The sequence below is a fragment of the Hyaena hyaena genome, unplaced genomic scaffold (assembly GCF_003009895.1).
Source record: "Hyaena hyaena isolate Hyena2069 unplaced genomic scaffold, ASM300989v1 scaffold_139, whole genome shotgun sequence".
Classification (NCBI taxonomy): domain Eukaryota; kingdom Metazoa; phylum Chordata; class Mammalia; order Carnivora; family Hyaenidae; genus Hyaena; species Hyaena hyaena.
The window spans coordinates 74,074-101,529 of NW_024080771.1; the positions used below are offsets into that span (position 1 = coordinate 74,074).

The following is a 27,456-nucleotide window of genomic DNA, read 5'->3' on the forward strand; positions in this document are numbered from 1 at the left end:
ACAGTTTATTACTACTTTATTAAATAATATCAAGTATTTCCACTGAGTTACATAAACATAGTATGAAACAATATTCAAAATAAAGAAATAGGCTCCTAACAATAACAGAAATAAAATACTCAAGAATTAGGGCTTGGAATGGAAATTATGTACATGCTTAATCATGACTCCCTCAGGTTTTGCCATCTGGTTACCACTCAATAATCTGATTTCCATTAGTAGGTACAAACAGAGGAGAAAACAGGAGTTCCCACACTGCCCTTCATTAATGAGCATAAACTCCAGTGTGCTTCTTACCCACTCCCAACTCTCTGACTTTGTGATCTCCCACGGTCCCTAAGAACCTTTCATTCCCCAGGAAACAGACAGGTTTCAGAGATAACAAGCAAAAACTATTTTGTTTTATAACAGAATATCAAGAATCACTTGAGAAAAGATCTAGTAATGAAAGATATTTTGCAATTTGTTTGATGGCTGCCATTTCTGGTTTGAGAACAAATGCTGAGCAATGACTCGGACTGTACTTGATGAGGGAAAAACCATTCTTTTCACCAAATTAACACTGAAGAGGTCATCTATCTTTTTAGAAATTAGGTCTCTGTGTAAAGGAAAGATCCTTTTTCCCATTCAAACTGTTAGACTTTAGGTAACTACTGAGTTTGTAAACTAAGTGATCATGGTGAATAAAGAATTCGTCTTAAACTTACAAAAGTCTAAAATAAAATGTATTTTATAAAGTAGTCTAAGGTCTTCAAGGTTTATATCAAATCAGTCAACTTAAAATGCACTTAGAAAGCATTTCTGATAAAGTTCCATTTAAACTGATCTTTATAGGATGATTTCTAAGAGATAGGATATTTTTAATATATGTCGCCCATTCACGTATCATGATTAAATAGTAAGAATTTTTTTTTAAATATTTTATTTCTAGGAGAGAGAGAGACAGAGTGAACAGGGGAGGGTCAGAGAGAGAGGGAGATATAGACTCCGAAATAGGCTCCAGGCTCTGAGCTGGCAGTCAGCACAGAGCCCGACGCGGGGCTCGAACCCACAAACCGCGAGATCATGACCTAAGCGAAAGTCGGACGCTTAACCGACTAAGCCACCCAGGCGCCCCTAAATAGTAAGAATTTTTAATAGCACATCACTCCAAAAAAGTCAGCATAACTTTCTAATTTTCTATATTTACAGTATCGAGTTATATATTAAAGCCAGATAAAGTCTATCTTAAACTCCATTTCTGAAGGCAGTAGCTAAAATAAAGGAAAATATGACAATCACCTAAAGAACTTTATCTATGTAGGTCAGTCTCCCTCCGTGTTGATTCAATTAACCACACAAAAATGCTGGAAAGCCATGTTCACTAGAATCCATTTTGAATGGTGTTTTGAAGAACCAGGACAGTAGATGGTGCTATTTGACCACAAAAACCTTGAAGTGACTAAGCTGTTTGTATCCGATTTTAATAATCACTGTTTCTAATGGTGATTATATGGGAATTTCTTGGCATAACCATCAATATCTCATACTCACTGCTCTGTGAAATTCGCAATGCTGTTTTCTGGGTTCCAACAGGTGTAACAGGACTGTTCTCAGCTGTGAGTTGCATGAGGTCATTGATGATGGCTTGCTTGTCAACTGATCCAGCAGGGGCGCCCGGCCTCGTGTCTGGGAAAAGCTGTGGTAATTGACTATTCTGCAAATCATCCAAAATCTCTTCCAGGTTGTCCAGCTCACTGCCAGGCTGCAGTTAACAAACAGAAGAGTTTATCCAGTCCTACTCAAGAGTGGGCACCGTGGGCCCGTCAGCAATTACAGACCCAGCCGGGGTATGGCACCGCCACGGCTGAAGATGCAGACTCAGACGCATCCCTCGGGCCTAAAAGTTCATCCGTCATCTCTTAAAAAATTAAATTGACAAAGGCCAAATAACTTAATCTCTTAGTCCTAAACCCCCTCATCTAGAAAAAGAAAGGTGACTGGATTAGAAAGCTCCCTTCTAGCATTGTGATTCATTGGCAATTTTAATTTCCCCTTTATTTTATGCTGATAATTCAATTAATCATGAGTATGTAGATTTCTAATTAACTTTGAGTGTGCTATGACTTACGGTCCAGGTCTAGGTTTTGTGGTTAACTCTGCCTAGGAAATAACAACAAAAAACTGGTAAAAAAAAAAAAAAAAATGTCATCTAAATTTACAGTAAATCAGTATTTTGTAAATGGTCACTTCCTTTTTGGACTTCTTTTTTTCAGAGCAGGGGTGTGACACAATATAAGCACAAAATAAGCTCAAAGTAAATCATGAACAGTTAAGCCGCTGCCTTTTCAATTTGACTGGCGTTGCTTTTTTTTTTTTTTTTTTCCTGCTTGTACTTTCAGTTTCAAAGGACACTGGCTTTCTCAGCCACTCACCAGTCTAGGTGACAAAATGTAGGAAAGCAGGATAAAACACGGTGTCTCCAAACATAGCATCTATTAAACCTGACTTCACAGAAGGCAGAAAAAACGTTTCTTAGGGCTTTTATTTTTGCTGAAATAATTTCATTTCAATTACTAACATCAAAATAATAAGGTAAATATTACCACTATCTCATACCTACTACTTTTCTTCCAGGAAGCTCAAGTTATTTTATGTCCTTGTAAGTAGAATCTATCAGGCAGTACCAATTACACATGAAAATGGATAAGTTAAATGTTAGAAGTAGTTTCTAATGAAGAAAAAGTGGTAAGAAGGATTTCTTGGATGTGTAGGTAGAAACACAGAAGTTAGGCAATTTCTCCAAAGTCACTGGGTGGACCTCGAATCCTTCACCATGACTAAACACCGGCAAGTCAAGTGAAATTGTTTACATCTGATATGAGGCACTCTTGAAACAAAATGGCTCCCAGTTTTATTCTATGTATAACCTCTATTCCCCACACAGAGGCTGGATTTGCTAAGGTTTTTGCAATTTATGACATTCATAATATTTGTATGGGAAGTCTTACTGGACATATTTCTCAAGTTAGGAAGGATAAATCCAAGTGACATTTCATTTGATTCCTTGTTCAGAGTCAACTAGCTTAGCACTAGCTTGGAGATCCACTTTCCAGAAAATTCCCAGTGTGTTGGCTGGAGCAATTACAAGACCATTTTCTAATTAGTTTGGCCACCCATTTCTAACAAAAGATGGAGGCATCAAACACGGGAAAGATACATCTTAGGTAAGGGTTTTGTTCCAAAGTTAGCATCCTAAAGTATAGACAGACACAGACAAAATGATCCTTAAAACTCCTCAGGAAGACACCTCAGTGCATAACCATGTCCCCTCCGAGGGCCACAGGGCCAGTGTTTCCTCCAGAGTGAAAGCACGCTGCGTCCTAAATAACAGAGTAGGGGCTGTGCTGCATCTAACAAACATGCGGCTACGTGATTTCACACTGTTGGAGCCACATGAGAACCCAAACCTAGGAAACTCTGTCACCCAACTCATGATCACTCTGTAGGGTACATACTTATTGGGTAAAACGATAGGCAAAACTGTTCACACTACTTAACCATTTCATGGCCACCTCTTCTGAAACTGTACAGATGATTTTGTGTAAATTAAAGGACATGTAAAGTGACCCCACTGTAAATCTATATCGTGTTTTTGCTGAATACAAAAGGTATAAACATCAGTGTGCACATTTAATGCCCTCCAAGGATAGTGCCTGGAATATAGTAATGGACACTCAATCAGATGAATTCCTTTACCCTGGAATTTAAGAAAATTTCCCAGGATCAATTAAATTTCTCATAGAAATTCCTATAATTTCCATGAATTTCTCAGGAAAATTTTTTAAAAAGTTTATTTATTTTAAGAGAGTGAGAGTGTCTGCAGGAAGGGCAGAGAGAGGAGGAGATAGAGAGTCCCAGGCTTAAACCCACCATGAGGTCATGACCTGAGCCAAAATTAAGAGTCAGATGCTTAAACAACTGAGCCGCTCAGAAAAAGATTTCATAAAAATGTGTGATAAATGTCCTTATAACTGTGCTATTAAACTATAGAGATAACAAAGAGGGTCTAATAAACTGAAGTTTACTGCTGGCCTATGAGAGCAAGTTTCCCCATGACGCTGCTGCCTTGGGTGGAGTGGTTTTTTTGAAGCTCATTGTGTGGCGGGCGTGGGGGTAGGGGTTAAAGGAGGTGGACTGAAATAAGGAAAATGATGCTTCTTGAGAAGGCTTCACACATTGTCTCTGATGAGAAACAGCCAAAATAAATAGGTTCAGATAAACAATAATAAATATAAAGTATATTATCCTTAATGGATGATCTTCTATTTGCCCCCAATCTCAGGTATGTGTAAAACAAAGTCTTTTACGGTGTAGATTTGCAGTAGCCTGTGTCTAGACTCCTACCTTTCCTTTTTACCTTTACTTTTTTCGTGCAAATGAAATTATACTTTATTTTTTTAATGTTTATTTATTTTAAAAATATTTTATTTATTTCTGAGAAAGAGAGAGACAGCGTGAGCAGGGGAGGATCAGAGAGAGAGGGAGACACAGAATCTGAAACAGGCTCCAGGCTCTGAGCTTGCTGTCAGCACAGAGCCTGACACAGGGTTCGAACCCACGAACCGTGAGATCATGACCTGAGCCGAAGTCAGATGCTTAACTGACTGAGCCACCCAGGTGCCCCATGTTTATTTTTGAAAGACTGAGACAGAACACGAGCAGGAGAGGGGAAGGGAGAGAGAGGGAGACACAGAATCCGAAATAGGCTCCAGTCTCTGAGCGGACGCTGGGCTCGATGCTGGGCTCGAACCCGCAAGCCGCGAGATCATGACTTGAGCCGAAGTTGGTTGCTTCACCAACAGCCACCCAGGAGCCGCGGTTGATTTTTATTTTTAAAAGGAATATATTCAAGTTGACTTTGAAATTTTAATCCTTGCCATTTTAAGAGCTGACCAAATGCAACTGTGGGTCAGCCTACTTGTAACAAGTGACTAAATGCTTTTTTGTCTTTAGAAAGCCTTGCAGGAACTTCTTGGTTTCATATTCAAAAGAAATTGTGTTTTTGGATCTCCGTAACTATGGGCAAACACTGAATTCATTCGGCTTACATCAGAAGAATGCATTATGCAATTTTCCCCACTAGAGATAATATTGTTGTGCTTGTGTTTATTTCTTGTTAATTTCTGGAGTACACATCTAACATTCATCTAATTGTCTTAAGTATACTTTAAATGTTCTTCATCAAAGAGACAAAATTCAGAATGTCTACTATAACCTCTTTGGCTGTTTGGCAATAAAATCTGACAACTATGGCATTTTCTTCCGTAGTCATGTAAGTTATGGAAGGGATAGATTTGACCACATCAGTTTCTGATCAAGTATTTCCCCCTCTTCCCTAAATTTTTTAAGCTTTAATTCTGATCAAAAGTTCTTCCAGTCCGTGTCTACTTTGTTAGGCCTGATTTCTTCACAAGACAAAAAGATGAATGCCTTCCTTTAAAATGCTTTGCCAAGATACTTCCAAGTTTTGCTTAGGCATCTATTCGAATGCTCAAATTAGCCACATCAATTTGAATAGTTAGTTTAAACTATTTCAGGCAGAAAATGAGTCAGAAAGATTTTTATAAAAGTTCTACAAAATGAAAATTGGACTTGATTTCTTTAATTTTTCATTTTTCTGGTTTTATGAATTTTTCATGTGTCAAATCAACTTGTTCTCTGAAGGAAATATAAAGAGCACATGCATTTTAATAACAAGTATTTTGATAAGTTACAAAACATCTTTTCAAAAATTTAAATAAAAAGTGCAATTTTACCACATTCGCCTAACATAAAATTGTTAAAAATGGTAAAAGTGTTAAAAAATGGTAATACAATTCTGCCACATTTGGAGGGACATTTTCAGGACATTACCAGTTTAAAATATGGTTTGCCTTGCTAGGGGAGCCAAATAAGAAATTCCTTTTAGATTAATTCCAAGCCTTCATTATAACTGGCCCAATAGCATCAGAGAGAACATAAGAGTATCAACACACTCCACTAGGTAAATAAGTATATAACTGAAAAGTTGGGGGGTTCCTGGGTGGCTTACTCAGTTAAACGTCAGACTTTGGCTCAGGTCATGATCTTGCAGTTCGTGAGTTCGAGCCCCACATGGGGCTCTGTGATGACAAGTAGGAGCCTGGAGACTGCTTTAGATTCTGTGTGTCCCTCCCTGTCTGCCCCTCTTCCACTCGTATTTATTCTCTTTCTCTCTCTCAAAAATAAGTAAACATTAAAAAAAAAAAGTCGGTAAACATACTGGAAATTTTTCTGTCACTGCTTCCTGTTGGTGACGAAATGACGTAGAAACAAATGTTGTTTAAATACTCTACCCAGTAAAGAACTCTATTTTAGGTATAATAGCATGACTGAAGTACTTCCTGCCCTTAATAAGTTAGTGGTAGGTTAAACACAAACTTTTCAGAGTCAAAATAACAAGACAGTTAAGTGTACAATTCAGGCTCCTTAACAGTTTATCTTATTAAATAAAAAACTTATAGTCCCTAGAAATGAAAGAAAAAACTTCAACAAACTGGTCCAGCAGTTAAAAGGAGATACAATCAATCTGTTTTGGGAATAGTGAAGGAGAGCAGGAGGCAAAAGAATTACTGTTTTTTCCTTAAAGTAAGTCGTTCTAAGTTTGATCTAAATTTAGGTAATGCATACTTCCTGTGGTAACTTCTTTTCAAGCTGCACTGTTTTCAATGTTAAATTTGCTCTGAAGCAGTATTTTTTGGTGGAGTTTTATTTTTAAATGGGAGTGAATGGAGGGTGAGACCAGGGACCAGGTCTCATTAAGAAAAAATACCGTGGGGTATGTGCGTGTGTCTACACTGCTTTTTGGTTCATCCAAAATAACAGATGTCTGCTGATTACACCCTGGGCTTTATGTACCCTAGGTAAGATAATTCTGATTAGAAAAATGTTTCTCCTAAACAATTAGAAATGGCAAGTGACTCAAGAACTTAAAAAAAAAATCCCCCCCCCCCCCGTTTCTTTTCTGAAGTAAGTATAATCATATACTAAATATAGAAATGCCAAACAGTGTCCCCCTTCCCTGACCCTCTAAGTCCCTAGGGCCTCAGGCCTGAGATAGAAATAAATCCTGTGTGTGGAGGGAGGGGCCAGCCCCTAAAGGTGGCCGACATGAGTCACCATCTTGCCCTCTAGCATGTGTTAGGGAGACCTGAGTGACAGATCTGTGCCTGCCACTCTGGACTGCCACTAGCTCTGCCAATATCCTAATCTAGTAAACCTCAAAAGATGAAAACATTTACAGTTGTCAATATAGTTTCACACTGCACTTTATCCAAGGTATGGCTATTACCTTTCTGCTGAAAAGTGCAGTTTCCCCAATTTACTGATTTTACAGTGATTACAGAATAGCTGCATTATAGAACCCTGCGCTAACATCGAAGTTTAAGGATTAATTATCAAAGATGATTACAGAATTAGGCGGTTTCCCTTGTGAAGGACACAAAAGTTTAGAAAATCCCATGTGTTTTATAGGAATGGCAGCCGCCACCACGTCATCTAAGTGAAAGAAAGAAAGAGAGGAAACTAGCTGCTGAGAAGCGTGGTGTGACCCCAGCTATGAGAGGTGGACGCCTAGGCTTTCCTGATTCTTGCTTTCCACCCTCGGCCCGCCCCTGGGCCCGCCTCTGCTGACTCAGCAGAGTCTAAGATTCTAACAGGGGAGTGAGTGTAGCTCTCTTCTCTCCCCATCCATACCTGGTCCCCCAGGACACACAAAACATCCCCTTGAAAAACAAATTTCAAGACAAATTAGTGAACCACTTTAAGCAGAAAGGCCTATGCAGCTTCTGCACTCGTTAACCAGCCAGGACCCAAGAGCTGTGACGTGCGGGGCGGCACCCAGGGATTGGACAGAGAGCCGATCATGAAGGGTGAAGTCCTGGGGTCATTAACCCAGACGTCACTGAGTCCCCAGGAAACAGCTTATGCCAAGTCATTATGTCAGGAAGAACTTTTTTCTTTTAAATGATTCTTTTTTTTTTCCTTTTAAATGATTCTTTAGCATTAATCAGAAGTTGTAGTTGGCAATAAAGAGGGGCACAGTGATCTTCATTAGGTTTGAAAACCAAACTCTGATCTTAAAAAGAGAAAGGTAGATGGGAAGTCATTGAATTAAGTCTGTCCTGACAAAGCCCAGTTTCAAGGAAGTGATGATCTCTAACTCGGGCATCTTCTAGTAACAGGGTCAGCAAACTACAGCTGGCCTGGGGGTAAACCCTGCCCACTACCTGGTTTTGGATGGCCCCTGAGCTAAGAATGGATTTACATTTTTTAATAATTGAAGAAAAAATCCAAAGAAGAATATTTTGTGACACATGAAAACTGTAAAATCCAAATATCAGCATCTGTATGTAAAGTTTTACTGGAACACCGTGCACTCATTTGTCTACACAGTGTGTGGGTCTGTGGCTGTCTTTGCACCAGTGACAGGACTGAGTTGTCGCCGAGACAGTGTGGTCTGTAAAGCCTAAAATATTTACCACTTGACCCTTTATGTAAAGGAAAAGAAAGGGAAGGGAAGGGAAGGGGAAAGGAAGGGGGAAGAGAAAGAGGAAGGGAAAGAGGAAAGGAAGGAGGAAGGGAAGGAGGAGGGGGGAAGGAAAGGAGAAAGGAAAGGGGAAAGAAAAGAAAAAAAGAAAAGAAGTCAGCCTACCCCTGCTCTACAACAATGTCACTCTTTGCTAGACCAGAATATTTGGAAGAGGCAGCTTAAGTGAGAATTAAATCTGTTTCAAAGTAAGAACAACAAAGGAGAAGGCTTAGTTTTATCCAGTCAGCCGAGGCCTCCAAACGGCCCTACGGGAAGCCGCAATGGCCATGGATTAGTGTACCTGAGCGAGCACGTTACAGAACTCACCTGGTCACTAGGCTCAAAGCTCATCTCCTCCTTCTCAGTTTTCATAGCTATTAATTTTGTGTTACTGGCAGGGTCCGTCTTACTGTCCAGTCGCTCAAGTTTGGGGGTTATTTCTGGTAGACCGATATCTTTAGTATCATCTTTATCTAGCAAGTAGCGAAGTAGTGCATTCTCTTTCTTCTTGGGGCTCGCGGGCTCTTGTTTAATAGTCACTTCTGAGCCGGGAGCCGTGCTGCCGGCCTCCTGGCTCAGCTCTTTGCCTGTGGCTTCTGCCGTCAACTTGGCCAAGTCCACAGGGGAACTGCTGTCCTGCAAGAGTCTGTGCAAAATCTTATGCTTCTCCTTGAGCGAGGTTCCATGTGTCGACCCAGAACCAGGCAAGCTGCCTGCGGAGTCCTTGTTTGTGTCCGACAAAGAGCTGGATAAGGGCGAAGGCTCCATCTGGTCAGATTTGGTGGTCAACAGCTGTAGGAGTTTGGTCTGTCCTTTGCTGTCATGCAGTCTGTTCTGTCCATCAGACCTGTCGCTGCTCACAGCCTGGGGCATGTTGGAATCGTTGGCTTCCTTCTGCTCTCCGGGATGGCAGCTGCTCTCGGCTTGACCAGTTGTACCTTCAGATGGCTCCCCGTAAAGTCCAAAACAGTCTTTGGAGTCTAAGCTTCCCATCTTGCTGAGTGGGGGAGGATTCATATTAACGGGGGAGTTTTGCAAATTGCCCATTTTTAGGTCTGGTGAAGCCAACGATGACCCCAGGGAGACCCCGTGCCCCTCGCTGAGGGCCTGAAGTGCGTTGAGGGAACTGTTGGTGTAGCTATGGCTATTTCCTGTGCTGCTGCAAACTCCCACAGGGGAATGCAAGCTTCCTGCAGGGGAAAATTGACTGGGTGGGATTCGAGGGCTTCCAGCCACTCCGGGGCTCATGCGATGCCGTGGTGAAAGCATGGAGCTGGGCTGTCCCGGATTCATGCCAGGGCTGCTCTGTGAGGGGCTGTTCATTTTGAGTGCATAGTTACTACCCTGAGGAGTGGTTGCTTGCATGCTTGACACATGGTTCATTCCCCCAGAACCACCGAACCTGCCCATGGGCATGCCCATCTGTTCCTTCGGGCCATTGATGGGAAAATTTATATTGCTACTGAGGGTCATGTCCTGACCTGGGTTCCCACTGCACATGGCCTGATGGGCAGGGCTGCTAGAGCTAATTGGATTCAATGGCTTCCCCATCGCTTGTCCAGTCAGATCCGGATTCATGACACACACATTCTGCTCTCTGTGTAATGAGGAAAGAAATATACAAGAAAAAATACTTAGCAAGTTATTAATTTTAAAAAAAGAGATGGCCTCTTTTCTTTAAAAGAACAGACTACATTTAAAGGATAGATAATACTTTGATGAAACAATATGCAATTACGGACAAGACTGAACACGTGTAGTTTCTGGACCAAGAGGGATGTTTTTCAGTCAACACATTAAGATGTCTGCGGTTTTACAGAGGGGCTGTCTTCAAATTTGACTACTACTGTATCAAAATTGTAATTACTAGACAAGACATTAGAGGGGTTCCACTTACATATTATTATCTTTCTCATTAAATGGTGTATAACCACGAATAATGGAGAACTTATGCTGTCTTAAAGGAATGACCCAAGCAAATAGAGCTGTCTTCAGTAACTTGCCAGATTATAACTCCTAACAGTAGTCATACCTGGAAGCCCAGAGAACTCTGAGGTATGCCGCTTGGCTCAAGACGAACAGCAAACTTGGGGAGTGTGGGGGGAGGGTGGGGCTGGGGACTCATCCCTAACCCTACAAGCTCTAGAGCCAATAAAGTTTCCCAGAGTATTTAGAATTAATCACCTGGTCTAACAGATCCCTCTGAAGGTCAAAGCGAGAGCCCCCAACAGACAACATGGGACAGAACTTCGGGTGACCTTGGTCTGTGATCTTACTTTCCAAACACCTAGACGGCTCCCATCCACTCCCTTACTAGTGACTAAAAGCAAGTTTTCTGAGCTAGATGATTTTCCAAGCCCTACGAGCTTTAATTTACAGCCTTGGCAGTCACTTGTGAGTTACCACATGTGTTCACAAATCCAAACAAAACAGGTTTCACAAATTGTCAAACATCAGCTTTCACTTAGGCGGGTGAAATTTGGCACATCTGTAATCACTTTCAAATTGTTTCAGTTTGAGGTCAGATTTATTAACAGTTGGCAAACAGGGCTGCCTATTTTTTTTTTAATCCCTAAATAAGAAAGTACATAATCAAGAAATGTAATAAAAGGGGACTCTCTAACCACAGCAACTTTATATATCTTCTGATAGTAGCTCATAAAGTTTTATACAGCACATCCATAAGTATTTATAGAACTTGAGATGTAATCATTTTCCTAAATTTGTGCTCTACAATACAGTTTATGACAAATTTATTTTAAAATCAACATTCAATTTTCTGTACCTTCGTTTTTTTATGGAAATGTTCATTACCTTTCAATTTAAAGGCTAAGGTCAAGAAGCTCCTGAGAATAAAAATCTAAACTATTCCCTCTAAGTATACTTGAAAGTTTTAGATTTAAACACAGGACCAGCAATCATGCTTCAATACTCCCCACCGCATGGGTCACCGCTGGGAACGATCGATCGCCCTCCTCCGATGCACCCGGCAGCCATGCCGGAGCAGAGGTGGTGCTAGCCTGCATTCTTGCGGCTGGCTTGTAAAATTCGCTAGTATTCAGACAAAAACTCAGAGGTGTAGCTCTACTTCGCTGGCATCATAAGCTGTCTTTTGGTCACCCGTTAATAGCAACTTAATTTTACGTTTCACATGCCTGGGGCTGATTAACAGCAATGTCTAACAAGGCTGGAAAGCTCTAGGGGGGTCGGTTGCTCCCTTAACACTTGTCTGGACTCAGGAAGGGAAAACGGTGATTGCTTATAACTAGGATTACCTGTGAAGCATGTGTAACGATATTACAAGCTGAGGTTCATTAGTAGTCTGAGAACGGATGAGTTTGCTCTTCGTTTGTGCAGCAACAAGAGTGCCATCGGACAAGGAAAAACGATAGATTTGACTGAACGCCAATCCTTGTCTCAGCACTGTAGGCAGGTAAGGAAACAGAACGCATGTTTAGAAAAGAAAAATCAGAGTAGGGGCACGGTACGATATAATAACAGTAACACACTTTGCTAAGTTTAAGATTTTCCGACCAGCATGTTAAAAAGTTGTAAGTAATAATTTATGATATTAAAACATTACAGCATTTTAAAAGCACATTTTTTGTACTCAAAACACTAATAAATTCAATATATTGTGTGTGTATTTTGTTTTAATAAGGCTTATTACACCCTCCAGCTGTGTTCTTTTCAAAATCTTCAGGACCATGGCGAAAAAGAGTGTAAACCATTTATTAGCCCAAAGCAAGCTTCACAATGATTTGTTTAAAAGATTAGAAAACAATACAATGCACAGACAGGATATCTTTAAAGTGTAAAAGCTACCTTTAATTTCCTTTTAAACTAATAAAAATATTACAGTAAAATTTATGACATTAAACATATCCTCTGAAGATCCATCCTGAAGTGACGTACTGTTCACCATCTCACAATATTCCCCGAGTCTGTTTCTCAGGGTGTAAGGAATATTACTGCTGGGGATGGGACAACCGGAAGTAAAAGATAAACTACCAGAAAAATCTTTTCAGAGGAAGAAAAGGGTAAATGGAAAACTAAAACAACAAAAGTGGAATTGGTTTATGGCTTAATTCTGGATAAAGAATCTGTTTCCATTTCCAAGACAACAGAAGAAAATGTATAAATCAATTAGGTTAAAATAATTTCGCTTACAATTAAATTTGATTCATCTTTTAAAACAACTGTATTTTAAACTGTCAAATACCACATATTAAAAAAGAACATTTCGACTCAGAAAAAAAAAGTAGCCATATAATTTGGTTACCCTCTTAAAACATTATAAGAAGACTGTCGTGTCTCCTCGCATTCTCTTCTTCACAGACTTTGTGGGCTGGACAGCCAGCCCCAAGCACACCGGAAGCAGCCTTTCACGACTCCACAAAACTGCCACGAGCGAGTGAGCGGAGTGAGGGAGCGAGAGAGTCACGGACACACAATGTGGATTCTGATTTTTCTTGGCAGAATCTCACTTTGAGCAGTTTCCCTAACGAACCCGCTCCGCGGTTTCAGTGACACGCAGTACATAGGTTACTACTCTCTGCCATCAACTGCCGCATGAAGCCACCTGAAGTGGCGGTGCTGGAAATGAGCTCCTGTACTTATGGGGATCTTGCTTTTGCAGTGAGTATGTTCCGAAAAGGCAGAATGAATACAATCTTTATAATGGGATTCATATTTCGAATGGCTTATAATTTCAGAATTTTATTTGACCTGGCTGTGATCCCTTAAGGTTTTCTATTTCCATCTGGAAATATATCAAACATCTGTACTAAAGTAGATATGTTTAAGCATGCACCTGGATTTGCTTAGGAAGCTCTTCCATTTCCACACAACGTTTTAGGAGATTTTTACTCAATGGGATTGATTACCTTTGAGCTTACCTATTTCATACATTTTGGAGTTTCCTTTCAGTGGGTTCCGCTTGTTTAAACCCACCACGGTGCCCGGGACATTTGTGTAAACCCTTTTGTAAGGACTCGGGAAGACACAGAATTCAGTGTAGGGTACTGCTACTCAGGGCTCAGGGACACTGAACATGTTTGCTCATGGTGATTTCTTATTCTTTGTTGTTTCTAGTTTTTAAAAATTTTAAACCAGATCTAGTGAAATAGTAGGTTAAATACTGATTTCTGCCCAATGTAGAATCTTTACTTCCTCTTATTCTTTCCAACTTTAAGAAAAATGCTGAAAGACACAGGTTCTGGATTATGTGCTTATTGCTAAGGAGGATAACGGAGATGGGAAAGATGAGTAATGTGAGCAGAAAAATAAGGGACTGGGGAGAGAGGTCATTTACGATTTGTACTTTTTTATAAGCAATCTTAAAACAGAGTTTACACAAACACTACTGGTAAGATGCTAAGGTAACAGATGTACATTAAGTGGAAGATGACAAACTAAAACTCTGTTTTCAATGAGGAGGATTTTCTTTCTTCCAAAATGCAGCCATCTGCCAAACCGCACTGCAGGCACCCTGCACTGCCCCTCGGCCCTCAGAGGCACGGTGGACGCTCCCTGGCGGTCCCTGGGGAGTCCAGGCCTGCTAACTGGGTGCACTGTGCGAGGACATAAGTATCCATGAGAGGCGATCAAGAGACTAGGGGAAGAAGAGGTCTCTCTCCCTCCACCCCACGTAGTTCTTAAGAGAGAGTAGCGAAGGAAACGGCATGTTTTGCTTGTTCTCACCAGTATGACAAAAAACCAGAATGCACTTGAGGAAATAGGATTCTGTGCAAAGAACTCTGGGAGGGGCATGGCAGAGCGAGTGCCAAGAGGCACCTCAGATTACACCCCAGTGCTGACAATTAGTAACTGGATGCTCACGAGCCGGTCACCTCATGTGCTTCTGCCTTCCCATTGACAGCCTGAGTGCCTAACGCCCCCCCAGGTGTGCAGACCATCAACAGGAGACCACAGAGAAGGACACTGTCACACGAAGAGCAGGTGCTCGGTGAGGGCTGCTATTATCACTGACATAGGACTTTGAAGTCTTGGGTTTAGTTCTAGCTGTCCTGTTAATTAACGGTCTAGACTAGCTGCCCTGTGACCTCAGACAGGTCACCTCATTTTCTGGAGCCTTCTAGAAACACTGAGCAGTCTTCTGTGGTCATCATGTGGAAGGAGGGCTGGGGATACCTCTATCACGAATTCAGCGGCTCTTGCACATTTCATTTCATTCTTACTTCCAAATTTTCCTTGTGAGTCAGATATTTTCTTTTGATCTCAAATGGTATCTTATTATGTAGTCTTATATAGACGGAAGCCTCAGGATCAGCGAACATGACCTCTTTCCCTTCCTTTTCTTCTGTTTTTATGAAATTATCTTCTAGTTATCTCATTTTTCTGCCCCACAGATTCTATTAAATTTTCCTTTAGATGGCAGCATTTTCTGGGCCAGACGATGCACAGTACATATGAACGCAAAAAGTCAACAGGCTCAAGTTTCCTAAGGTGAACTTCAGAACTACTGTTTTCAGAGAAAGCTTCCACAGGAAGTAGTAATACAGCAAAATCAACGTCAAGAAAAATACCATGCGGAGAGAGACGCTCACCTTCGTGATGGTGTCTCTTAGCGTAGGACACAGACTCCCCTTCGTGCTGTGCATGGAACTTCTGAATGCACCTTCTCACCAGGTCCTCCCAGCCCGGCTTCATGGCCGCGCGCATGGTGCTGGTGTCCAGCGACGTGATCTTGCCTAGTAAATAACAGCAAGCACTGTACCTACATACTGATCTACTGTTTATGGAAATGATTACACTTTAAAAGACAAAAACTTATTTACTTAGAACAGGTAGCACAAGGACTTGGCCCAGCGGGTAGACAGTGAAAATAAGTGTCCCCCTTCCACCTCCTCCGGCTCCTCAATGCTTCTGCCCCGGTGGCAGTAACTACTCCCAGCTTCTCCTTCTAAATGTACATTCTTTGTGTTACAAATACGTAGATTCTAAGATGATTTCTTTTTTTTTTTTTTTTTAAGTTTGTCTATTTATTTAGAGAGAGATGGTGTGAGCAGTGGTGGGGCAGAGAGGGAGGGAGACACAGAATCCCAAGCAGCTCTGTGCTGAGAGCCTGATGCGGTGCTCGAACTCACAAACCTTGAGATTTTGACCTGGGCCGAAATCACGAGTCTGATGTTTAACCAACTGAGCCACCCAGAGTCCCTGGTCTTCACTGGAAAGAACACTTACCTTGGAGATCTTGGCGAGTAGTAAAACTCTCTGATGATGGAAGGCCTGGTCTTTCCTTCATGGGAACTCTTCTTGCCACACAAATCAAGCAGGACTGCAAATCTTCAATCAGACACATTTATGGTTATTATCTTGGGCTTTTTTCAGTGACTCGAACAAACTCAAATGTCTCGATGACACCACGACCTTGTAAATCAACGAAGGAGGGAATGCCTAAACGCTGTGTGCCCCTGCCGCTCACTGGCTTTGTGCTCTCCTCATCTGAATGGGAAGCGGCTGGGGGACAGGGTAGGGGTGCCGTGTAGGGTGCGCTGGGGGAGGTCTGGCTAAACTACTGAAGCCACAGACCCGCGATGCAACAGTACACCCAGCACGCCAGCATTCCCACCCTGAAACGACCTCCCCGGCGATGGATGGAAGAGCATGTGATCCTTTCTTACTGAATGGCTGATGGACACAAACAGCTTAATTCAACATAAGGTACACAAGCGGTGAAAACTAAAATCTGATACTCTGCTCTGTCCAGGGTTTGCTCCTTGAGTTTGGGTTCACCAAGACACAGGAAAGCTAGACAGACCTTCTACCCAGCAAGCGATTTATAACAAAGAACATAAATGGAGTCAAGATGTGAATGCGAGCAAATCCTAGAAAGTGTGGCATGTGCCAGGGTGGCCGCATCACAGGCTGGAATCTTGGCCTCAGCTGGTTCCTCACGCAGCCGATGCAAGGCCTTTATTCCTCACCCACTTCGATGGTTTTATGCATCTGTGTCCACTTCTAGAGAACAGGGAGATGTTTTATTTATCTTTGTAACACCCAGAGCACATTGTGTAGCTCTTTCAATTTCGAAAATGCTGGATAAAAGGTTAAAATAATAGTCTTCATATCTTATGTCATTGATCTATGATTATTCATCTTTAAATCTGGGAAACAATTTTTCTACATCTATCTACTAATGGCGGGTATCACAGATATAAATGTAATTCTCATTCTCAACATAAGAAAAGCTACATTTTTGATCTTTGAGCACCTACTCTGGGCTAGACGTCTTGGTAGCTGCTTTAGAGGCCATCACATCATTCAGTCCTTGTGAGAATTCTATGAGGCAGGTAGTGGTCTCATCTCCATTTAACAGAGGAGAAACCAAAGCGTAAGGTTTGCCCAACACCATACAAAACCAGTGAAGCTACGATTCTAATCTGAGCACAGCATGGCTCAGAAGCCCTACTCTTAGGCCATAATGTGTTAATTATCTAGAACCAGACTTTAAATGTACAAAAGTGTTTAAATATACAGCACAAAATCACAAATTCGGTCAGTTACACCTTTATACATAACCCTTTAGAACAGTATCCTAGGTGGGTGAATCAGCAGCACTTTGTTGCATGAAAAGAAAAAAAAAATTCCCTCAACATTGCATACTTAAGGAAAAACTTAATTTTGAAAAATTATGTCATCTATGAGAGCTCCATCACTTTTCAATAAAATTTCAATTACAAATTACTTCCATATTTTTAAAAAAGAAATAACTACAGATCTTCCTCAACTTACAATGGAGTTATGTCCTGACAAACCCATTTTATGATGAAAATACTGTAAATTAAAGAGGCGCTTAAAACATCTAAACTACCAAGCACCATAACTTAGGGTAGTCTACCTTATATGTGCTCAAATACGCGAGTCTATGGTCGGGCAAAATCATCCAACGCAAAGCCCATGTTTTAATATAGCGTTGACCATCTCATGAAATCTATTAAACACTATCCTGCAAGTGAGCAGCAGAGTGGATGCATGGGTACAGAACGGGTGTGGGCGTACTGGCTGTTAACCCTGGTGACCACGGGGCTGACTGGGGGCCGTGGTGTGCTGTCGCTGTCAGCATCCTGAGAAAGGGTTCCCTATCGCTAGCCTGGGAAAAGAGCCAAATTCAAACCTTTAAAGTATGGGTTCTACTGAATGTGTATCGCTCTCGCACCATTGTAAAGGGGGAAAAAAAAAAGTCAAACCACCGTAAGTCGAAGACATTCTGTGGTATTTAATGCCACTCATGATTCAGGCATATTCGTTTAATCCTCACTACATTCCGCTACTGAGACTGTTGACTGCACTTGCTGAGAGAGTAAACTGGTGGCCAGAGAGGTGAAACAACTTGCCCAAAGTCACAGAGTTGGTAAGTGGCTGAACTGGCCTGTCTGATCACAAAGCCCACAAGGTTTCCATTCGCCAGTGCTCCTCTGTGCTTCCTCTCCTGCTATGCACGCAGTCTGCATTCCTTGGCACTGCCTCATGGTAGAGAGCAACATGGCGGCATAGAGTGGCTTGCGGAGGGCATGGGGTTGGATGCTAATCAGCATATCTTTAGGGGGATGGGCTTAAGAGCTTGAAATCCTCTCCACCGCCCACTCCCATCTCTAGCCTCTCTCAAGTATTGTTCTATTACACCATATTCTGGACCCTGCATCCATGGGTAAACTAGATGGAATCCATTACGCCTGGAAAGTATATGAACAATGTTGTTTGCATGGATGCATTTTCCTAAGGCTGGGGCTCATACTCTGCAGGAGACATTCAGAAGAACTTAGGATCGCTGGGAGGTTTAACCACAGACAGAGCTTCTCTAAGTGAGGCAGCGGCTAGTCACATGTGCCTATGTAAATGTAGACTTGATAAAGTAGAAAAGTCGGTTCCCCATTTGGATTATTGAAATATCAAATGCTCAACCGCCACATGCAGCTATTAGGTAATGACATATCACACTGCCATCACTGCAGAACATTCTATTGGATAGTGCTGTTTCACAGGCTTAAAAATTGAATTTGCCACAAAAATTAAGTAGATGAAAAAGAATAAAGAAACCATGTCTAAATCTTTCTTTGTGTGGCGACTAATTCTAGATAACGAAGAGTGAAAAGAGGAGCACAGGAATAAATACACAGATACACATGAAGTATCCTCAGATTTTGCCCTACCTTCTCCTTCTTCTTTGATGGACTTTGGTTGAGAGACGGCAAAGCACTGCATAGTTTCATATTTCTGATGTGCTTCCTGGTTATCATGACCTTCCTCTTCTGAATCAGGCAAAGGTTTTACCAGCATCCGGCAATTAAAGGTATGGCTGTTCCGCCTAGGAGGCTCGCCAGACCAGGGTCCGCCGTTCACTGAGCGAGGCAAGAGCAGGCCGAGAATTACCAAGGAGCTAACATCAGACTCACCGCTGCCAAACTGTCAGAATGATGCTAATGTTTTAACAACTTGGGAATATTCTTGGGATTTTTCAAAATAACCTTTACGCTTCTTAGCCTTCACCCTGACTCCTTCCTTCCAAGAGCAGGCTTGGTTATTTATCACTAGCATATAGATCTTTTTGTGTTTCCCTTGATTTGGTGTCTTGGGAATTTAGTTCGACCTACCTGTATTTCAGTGTTAGATATGTTACCCCCTGCTCAAAAATCTGTGACTGGCACCAACTGTAGTATGCATTAAGCTCTTTAAAAGGATTTGGACCTTACATGGATAAAAGTTCTTTTAAAAGGTCAGGAATAGGAAGGCAATGCAAACTGATACACTGGACCTCACTCCCCAGCCGCACCTTATCCATTTGAGCACACCTCCCACAGCAGCAAGCCTGAGCCCCCCACCGTCCGCCCTACTCCGTCCTGCACGGGACACCTTTGCTCCTGTGACCTTCTCTAAAGTGTCCAGCTGCCTCTAATTCTCCCACCCAAATGTACCCCACTCTAAGGCCAAGATCCCCAGACTGCTTCCTCTCACAGATCTTTCTTTTATAGAATTTTACAGAAAAAAATTTTTTTTAAGTTTATTTATTTTGAAAGAGAGAAAAAGCAAGTAGCAGCGGAGGAGGGCAGAGAAAGAGAGGGAGAGAGAGAGAATCCCAAGCAGGCTCCACACTGTCAGAGCAGAGCCTGACAGGGACTTGAACCCACAAACTGTGAGATCATGACCTGAGCCGAAACCAAGAGCTGGACGCTCAACTGATGGAGCCACCCAGGAGCCCTGAATTTACAGAAGTTTTAGTGTATATTCTGTAACTTGACCATTGCTGAATTACTCTATTGTAGCTTTTTTTTTTTTGGTTTCATGTACATTTCCTCAATTAGACTGAAAAGTCCTTGCAGATGCAATGCTAATGTCATTTATTATCAAATGAAAGAGTACTTCACAGGTCTTCTGCTTTAGTGTCAATACTCAGAAATGTGTGTATTAATTCAAGAGAGAAGTAATGACAGAGAAAGACTACTTTTGGGGAAATGCATTAGAGAATCAAGAGAAACAAAAGAATGACTGATTTTGAGAATTAGAATGTTTATGGTTCACCAGATCCACTTTCTCATTCTACAGAGGAGAAAGCTGATGAGAAAGATGCTCAACTACTGGAAGAGCCGGCATCTTTTCTTTATTCTTCCTTATGCTTTAATCTAAAAAATATGAAGGCTGGTAGGGCAATGACAGTGGGGGGGGGGGGGAGGAATCACAAAAAGGGCCAGTGGGAAGGTCAGCAAACATACACTCAAAACTCGCTAGCGGGCGCACACTTAAAAGGACAGCTAGGTGTTCTGGCGAATGCAAGGCTAAGCCCATGGCCGCTGGGCTGTAAAGAAATAAAAAAAAGAACACATTCTAGAAAGAAAAAAGGCAATTTCAAGTTAACTGCAAGAAGCTGTTCTAGAATTACAGGAGGAAGCACAGCTAGCTTTCTGCGCCTGGGCAGACAGGTGGGGGGTCTGTGTCTCCGGCAGCATTTCCACAGTCTCACGTACAAAATGGAGACTTACACAGAGAAATCAAGGAAAGAAAAAAGAGTTCTTGCTACCTCAGGTTAATAAGCAATTTTAAAATATAAAAAAAGTACAATGTGAAGGAAAAGAGCTCTTTAGACAAGAGGATTAATAATACTGAATTAATAAGCATAGGTCCTTTGAGGAAGCCATAAAATTACTGAAGAGACTTGAAAGTATTAGCGACTGGAAATAAGAAATCCTATTTTCTTGTTCATTTACTAAAGAATATAATGAAAGAATCTCACACGAATATTCATGTTTTGTATTACTGTTGCAGTCACTTTGAACAAAGGGTTATCATAACCAAGGAAAAGCGAGCCATAATGGAATTTAAAAGGGCCTTCTTCTATTTACTGTGGTTAACAATAAGACCAGCTAATCTAAACAAGTTGGGGAAAAAAAAAAAAGAACAGAAATACTTGCTAACTCAGGACCTGACCTCATTCTGTACTGAAATATGCACTTCCTTTTATCTGTGAAGATGTTCTTCACAGCATCAGTCTAAGTGAGAATATTAAAAAAAGAACCACTCAGGCGGTGGGAACGGCAATGCCCCGGGGCAGCGGCTAAGGTGGGCCACACCGTGACCACCCACGTTCCCATGTGGCCCTCAACCATCACGGATGCTCCCCGACAGCATCTTCAAGATGGGACGGAGTCAGGGATGTGACACGGGGTAAGGAGGAAACGTCTGAGGGGACATCTTGGAAGTGAATGGGACCATTTAGGGCTTCCAGGCTGATAGCCTTTGAACCTCTATATACCACTTGCTCCTCCATATTTTATTGTTAGAGTAATGTATGCACCACACACATACTCCCTTCATAAGGATTCAGAACTTTGTGTTTTTGAAGTCAAATCTCAAACTTCTCATGACCTCCTACTTCTTAGTCATGGAGAAAAAGCACAAAACAGAGTTGGCTGGCATGTGGCGCCCTCTTAAAAAACAACAAAACAAACCCCACAAAAATAGTTAAGTACAGGAGTACTTTCCATCTGGATTCTTTTGATGCACTTTAAAACATAGTATCAGAACAAACGTTCGTTCAAGATCACTATCTGTAGATGCCCTTTTCTCCAGGACTTTTAAGTTTAAATACTTAATCTCGGCATCTCTAAACAACTACCCAGTCACTCTTACCCAAACCGACACATCTAGTTCTACTTCTCCCCATCCAACCAAGACCGCGTGTGTAGGAGGCGGGAGCGAGCAGATCATTGTTTACCTATAGACTTTGGCAGCAGGTTTTTGACAAATTCAGTATGGTCCCCAACGTGCAGGATGCTGTATACGCTTTTGTTCATCAGCTCTTCTTGGTTATACCTTAGGTACTGCGTCACGTTCTCTGAAACAAATACAACGTTGCCTTCCAGGTTCACTACAAAGAAGAACCCATCGAGGGCCTAAGGGAAAAGGCACAGACTGTGTTAGAAATGATACAATAGAAAGTCATATGCAGTTGTTAAGAAGGGCTGATGCTTTAAGGGAAATGTATCATTCACGTGTGGATAGAAGAGATTTTCTCTCTGGTCCCTCTCCTAGTTTTTAGGGACAATTAGCACATATTCTCTTGGTGAAATTATTCCACCTTAGTAAGTGGGAGAGGGCCTAGATCAGGGCTTCTTACCGCACACTAAATGACAAACATTAACTCTGTTATTTTATCAGAAGATAATTACTGCCGAGTAAGTACAGGCATTTATCTGTATTTTCAAAATTATATTGGGCTCCACATGGCCAACAACAACATTTATGTTACCAACCCAAAACAAAGTGATTACGTTGTACAGTTTCTCATGTAATACAACGAGAGGAAGGGGTCATTGATAATTTTCCCTCAGTTTAAGGTGAAAAAAAAATTAAACAACTCCCCAAATTTTATTACCTTTTAAGCTGCCAGAGTTTAAATGGAAAGAACTGCAGATGATCTCAAATACCAGTCCTTTATTGTCTGGGGAAGGGGTCTGGGAAGAGTCTCTCTGATATGGCAACGGGGAGCGCAGGCCTCGGAGACGTGGCCAGCACTGCCCGAAGGCTGGAAGGGGACTTGACGTTTTGGATTCTGACAGTGAGAACCGGAGAGTGAACTGACTGTGCCCTTCTTTACTGCTTGTTCTCCAGGTCATCTAGATGCAGGTCCCTAGTCACCCAGATAACATTAGCGCTTTCCCATAACGTGTGCCTGGCCTCACGCCTTGTTGTCATGCCAATCCAGATGAGGAAAGGACAGAAAGGCTTTAGGACCATTTCAGGAAATAATCATTATAAGAATAATTACTGAGCGTGTTCACTGTGCTTTAAACACATCGTGTCATCTTAATATTTGCAACTCTGGAAGGAATGTCTTCTCCAATTTACAGAGGAAGAAACCGAGATTCAAAGAGGTTAAGTGGCTTGCGTAAGCCCTTGCAACTCGTCAGTGGCAGAGCTGGAAAATCTGAATCCACGTGGACCTGACTCTACAGCTCATGCCTGTGATCGCTGTGCGGCAGAGTGCTTTATTTTGATATTTACCCCAGTCTTTCCCTACCATGTTCACCTTGGTGGTGCAAAAGCTGAGAGTTCAGGGAGTTTCTCTTAGTTTTCTCTTTCTGTTTTTTGATCCTTGCTTGTCAGGGTCCTGTTTTATGGATTAGGTGAGTGATCAGAACTAGGCTTGATACTGATCAGGCATACCTCAAAACAGGGCCACATGGTCTACCTAGTTATGGCACTCAGGTTCCGCATGCTATGTGTTTACTACTGTCTTTAACATGAATGTTACGTGCACATATTGATACAACAATGTGTATGGGCGGGGCATGAAGTGTTTACTTTTATCCCAGTTTGCTTTTCCCTTATTATTTAACAGGTTCCTATTTTGTGAGCTTTTTGGGAATATATTCCATCTTTAATTCTATTTTCATCACAAAACTAAGTGCTCTCTCAAATTAGAAATGACCATAAGGCACCAGTGAAAAGCTCTTTCTTTTTCTTTTTTTAAATATAACGCCATTCGGTTTCGAGTTTTTCTTAAATATTCTGTCAGGTTTTTACCAATTGTTTAAACAATATGCAGAGCAAAGAAAGACTGTGAGGAAAGGGCCTCCCGTAATAGCTGGCATCAACCCCTAAAAGCCTTGTGTCAGTGAGTATGTGTGCGCAGGTGTACATCTGGTAGGGTGAAAGGAAGCAAGTCAGCTGATTAGTTATGCGCCACGTATCCCTTTAAACTAAGTGCTTTAGGTACACATTCATAGGGGTTTTCATAATTGTATTACCTATAGTTCACTTTTGAAAGTGCAAATAGCTTCCCACATGTTCTGTACCCTGACAAAAAGACTGATTTGCAGCATAGTATGACTGAAAGATGAAAGTGTTTCATCTTATGAGACTGTGTTTTTTAAAAGCACACTATGATATGCTCTGATGAAAAAAGCTGACATTTGGTTTTTGTTGCCTAGCAGCCACTATGCTATGATGTAAGCATGAGTGTGCATCTATGCCGAGGAACCGCTCAACAAGAACAAGTTTTCCCTGTTCAAATTATTCCATGTAAACAAGGGATAAAGACTTAAATTCAAACCTTAAGTCACTGGGTTCAGGCATTAGCTCTCTAACATATTCAGCACCAAGGTCCTGCTGCACAAATGCTCAAGGGAGTACAATGAATTCTCTGAAGACTGCTTAAAACAGCAAAAATGTTGGTTTGATTTTATAAGCTCTCCGAGGGCTTGCATCATAGCCTTGGGGTTACTCCAAACATTTCTTTTCTGGAGCCTCAAAAATCTTCCCCGGAGTTTCTACCTTACTTCAATCTTCCCCCGTATTAGGAATAAATACAGATATATGGGAATTTCTTAATAATCCAATAAAAAGCTAATAATTTAGATTATCATAATTTTCAAATCAGTTTTGTTTATAATTCAAAAAATTGTCACAGGAACATATCTGCTTTCATCTAATTCTAAATAATCCACCCTGTTTGAGTTGTCTTATCTGCTTCTAAGAACCAAGCAGGAAGTAGCACTCTCTGGCCTTCCTTGTTGACTCTGGAAAATCAGGTTAAGTGTATTCATGCTTTTTCCCTGAAAATTGCAGTTGGATACCATCAAGCCAGTGATTCAAGAGAACGAAGCAAGGGGCCACCCGAGGTCACTTACAGTCTTCTGGCTAGGAGGTCCAGCTCCAGGAACCCTGTCATTTCTAAATACAAAGACCAGGTCAGGCGGTCTTTAGACTTTCTCTGTATGTCCCCACCCCCTTCCAACTGTATGATCAATTTTCACAGAATTAGATTTTCTCAAAATAAAAACGATCATATGCACCAGCTAAAATATAGGGGGGCAATTACTGGTTATCTTTGCTTTAAAACTCCTAATTCCTCATATATGTATGGCTGCGGCTGCACGTCCCTGCTCCCGCAGCGGCAACGGTGCCAAGCCCCTGTTCAGTCTCGTCCTGTCGTCAGTGGAGTAAATTATCCTGAGAACTGACATAATTTATGTCGCAGGGCTCTGCTGCTTCTTGTTATATATTTGCTGACATTTTTTCCCCTCATCTTACCATAGCCCACATCTTGAATTTTAATTTTGGAACAGATACAGCAAAGCACTCGGTGTTTAATTCTGTACTAGTTAATAAAATAGGAGAGCCAGACTCTACAAATTCTGGACGGTATTTTGGTCATAAAACTTTCAAAAGTTTATCAGAAACAGGGAGTTAAGACCAACCACTGCGTTTGTGACGCTTCCCTTAGTAGTTCTGCCTGTGGCTTCAGTTCTCATCTTTAGCAGAGAAACTAGTTTGAAGCAGCCTAAGGAAAAAGCACAAACCTCTATTCGGTCCTCAAATTTTAACCCGCGTACATGGCATATATAACATCTAAAAACTGGGGGGACATTTCCAACGAAGATTCTATCACAGAATTAATAGGACTTGTGGACGTCGTTTTCCAAAATGAACGCTCAACTGGCAGTCAAAGTCGGCCAACTTATATGAGAATCTAGTTCATTTGATTCTCTATTATTACCCTCAAATGTATATATGCCGACATCAGGAGCTAGATAATTAGCAAGCTCAAGAGGCCAGCAGTACTCCAACCTTAAGAGTGAAAATTACGTAGAGGCTGTCCTTAAATCACATTCGCCTGGAAAGGAAACGCAGTAATGTGAAGATCACAAGAGCGCGGAGCGCAGGGCGAGAACGACGGCGCTACCTCAAGCATCATGGGCCCCAGCGCGTCCTTGTCGATGACGCCCTGCCCCGTAGACGACACATCTGACTTCTGAACTTCATCTATGTTGGCAGCTGCTGCTTTCTCTGCAACAAACAGAAGCATGAGTTCAACGGCAGTGATTTTTCAAGGACAGAATGACCCGGAAACATTTTTATTGTAATGATGTTTTAAATCTCTAGTGGAATCAGACATGGCTATAAAAGAGTTAGAGCACATCCCCACTGCTGCTCAACGGGAGAAACTGCTGGCAACAGGAAGCAGGACGCTACCTTTTCACCTCCAGAGCCTGCGGCTTGGAGCTCCCTGCGGGCAGCGGGTAACAGGAGTTCAGTGGTCTCACGCTAGTCCCCGACAAGTCTTTTTTTCTAGATTACAAACTGCAAGTACTGTGGCACAATTAGTCTCTACTCAGGGGACTCTGCAAACTAGGATAAGGGAGGGCCTCTTATTCAGAATTCAGGGGCATAATCGGAGATACATCTGCAGGTGTTTGAAGGAATGACAGGAGTCCTAACCTGCTCCCGCTGCCCCCCAGTGACAGGCTGTACCAGGTGCCCTGTGGGCTCTCCTACTGCTCCACCTCCCGTCATGTTCACAGTCACAGTGGCCTGAAAGCTGCGGTCCCTGTCCTGTCGAAGGCGCTTCAAGATTTAAGGCAGAGAGAAGAGGCAGCTTCTTGAGTTGCCAGAGTTCAGCGGGTGCCCTATTAGGACAGGAGGCACAATCTACGCTCCCGGGTGACAATGTGCACAATGTGCGAGGCAGCGGAAATGCCCCTCATGGATAATTCTCAGAGAAGAAATAGATTCACAGTCATCAATACATATGCAAACTAGTTATTTCAAGAATGCCAAAAAAAAGTTTAAAGCATAACAGATACGTATCATCAACTTGCTAGGAAACAACACAAAACAATGTGCCAATTATTTGCACCTGAATAAATTATATCCTTGTTTACACTGCATGTTATCATTGTAATTAAATGCAAATAAAACTGTAAATCAATTTAGTACTCAAAATCAACCTGCTTTCATGACCTTGATAAGTTTTATGGCTGCTGCTGTGGCTTTTTTTTTTTTGACAAAAACGTTTTTACACAGTTTTCTAAAACTCTGGAAAGCTTAATTTGTGCCTGAGAACCTAGAAAATAATTGGGAATTGGAGTCCTCCAAATCTTGCCACTCCCATGATGGAGTGCTTCCGCATGTATATCTATCAGGGGAGAAGGGAAGATGACCCGTGTGGTTCAAGTGTCAGTTCAACTCCCAACTTTTAAGGCCTTAGTACATGCCTTCCATGCATCATGGGCTGTGCCAGGAGTAAAAAGGATGACACGTAAAACACACTCTAAAAACTATAAAGCAGTGGGGTACCTGGGTGGATCAGTCAGTTAAGTGTCCAACTTTGGGTCAGGCCATGATCTCAAGGTTCAGGAGTCTGAGTCCTGCATCAGGCTCTGTGCTGACAGCGCAGAGCCTGGAGCCTACTTCAGATTCTGTGTCTCCCTCTCTCTGTTCCTCCCCTACTGTGCTCTCTGTCTCAAAAATAAACATGAAAAAAATTAAAAACTATAAAGCAGTTTACAAATGTAACTTACTACTGGCATATCTATGTGTATTAGATCTTCCTTACTGAATTCCAA

At 41.8% G+C, this 27,456-nt stretch overlaps 1 protein-coding gene across 4 annotated transcripts in view; it reads right to left on the minus strand.

Annotated features, from left to right (window-relative positions):
• NCOA2 (nuclear receptor coactivator 2) overlaps window positions 1-27,456 on the minus strand; it is a 285,902-nt gene that overhangs the window by 36,982 nt on the left and 221,464 nt on the right. For all 4 annotated transcript variants that reach the window (XM_039238376.1, XM_039238373.1, XM_039238374.1 and 1 more), the window contains 8 exons: window positions 25,794-25,897; window positions 21,822-21,999; window positions 18,766-18,954; window positions 15,797-15,898; window positions 15,160-15,303; window positions 11,866-12,013; window positions 8,918-10,187; window positions 1,534-1,744 (listed from right to left, as the gene is read on the minus strand). In XM_039238376.1, coding sequence (XP_039094307.1) covers window positions 1,534-1,744; window positions 8,918-10,187; window positions 11,866-12,013; window positions 15,160-15,303; window positions 15,797-15,898; window positions 18,766-18,954; window positions 21,822-21,999; window positions 25,794-25,897 — 2,346 coding nt within the window. The remainder of the gene's footprint in view (window positions 1-1,533; window positions 1,745-8,917; window positions 10,188-11,865; window positions 12,014-15,159; window positions 15,304-15,796; window positions 15,899-18,765; window positions 18,955-21,821; window positions 22,000-25,793; window positions 25,898-27,456) is intronic.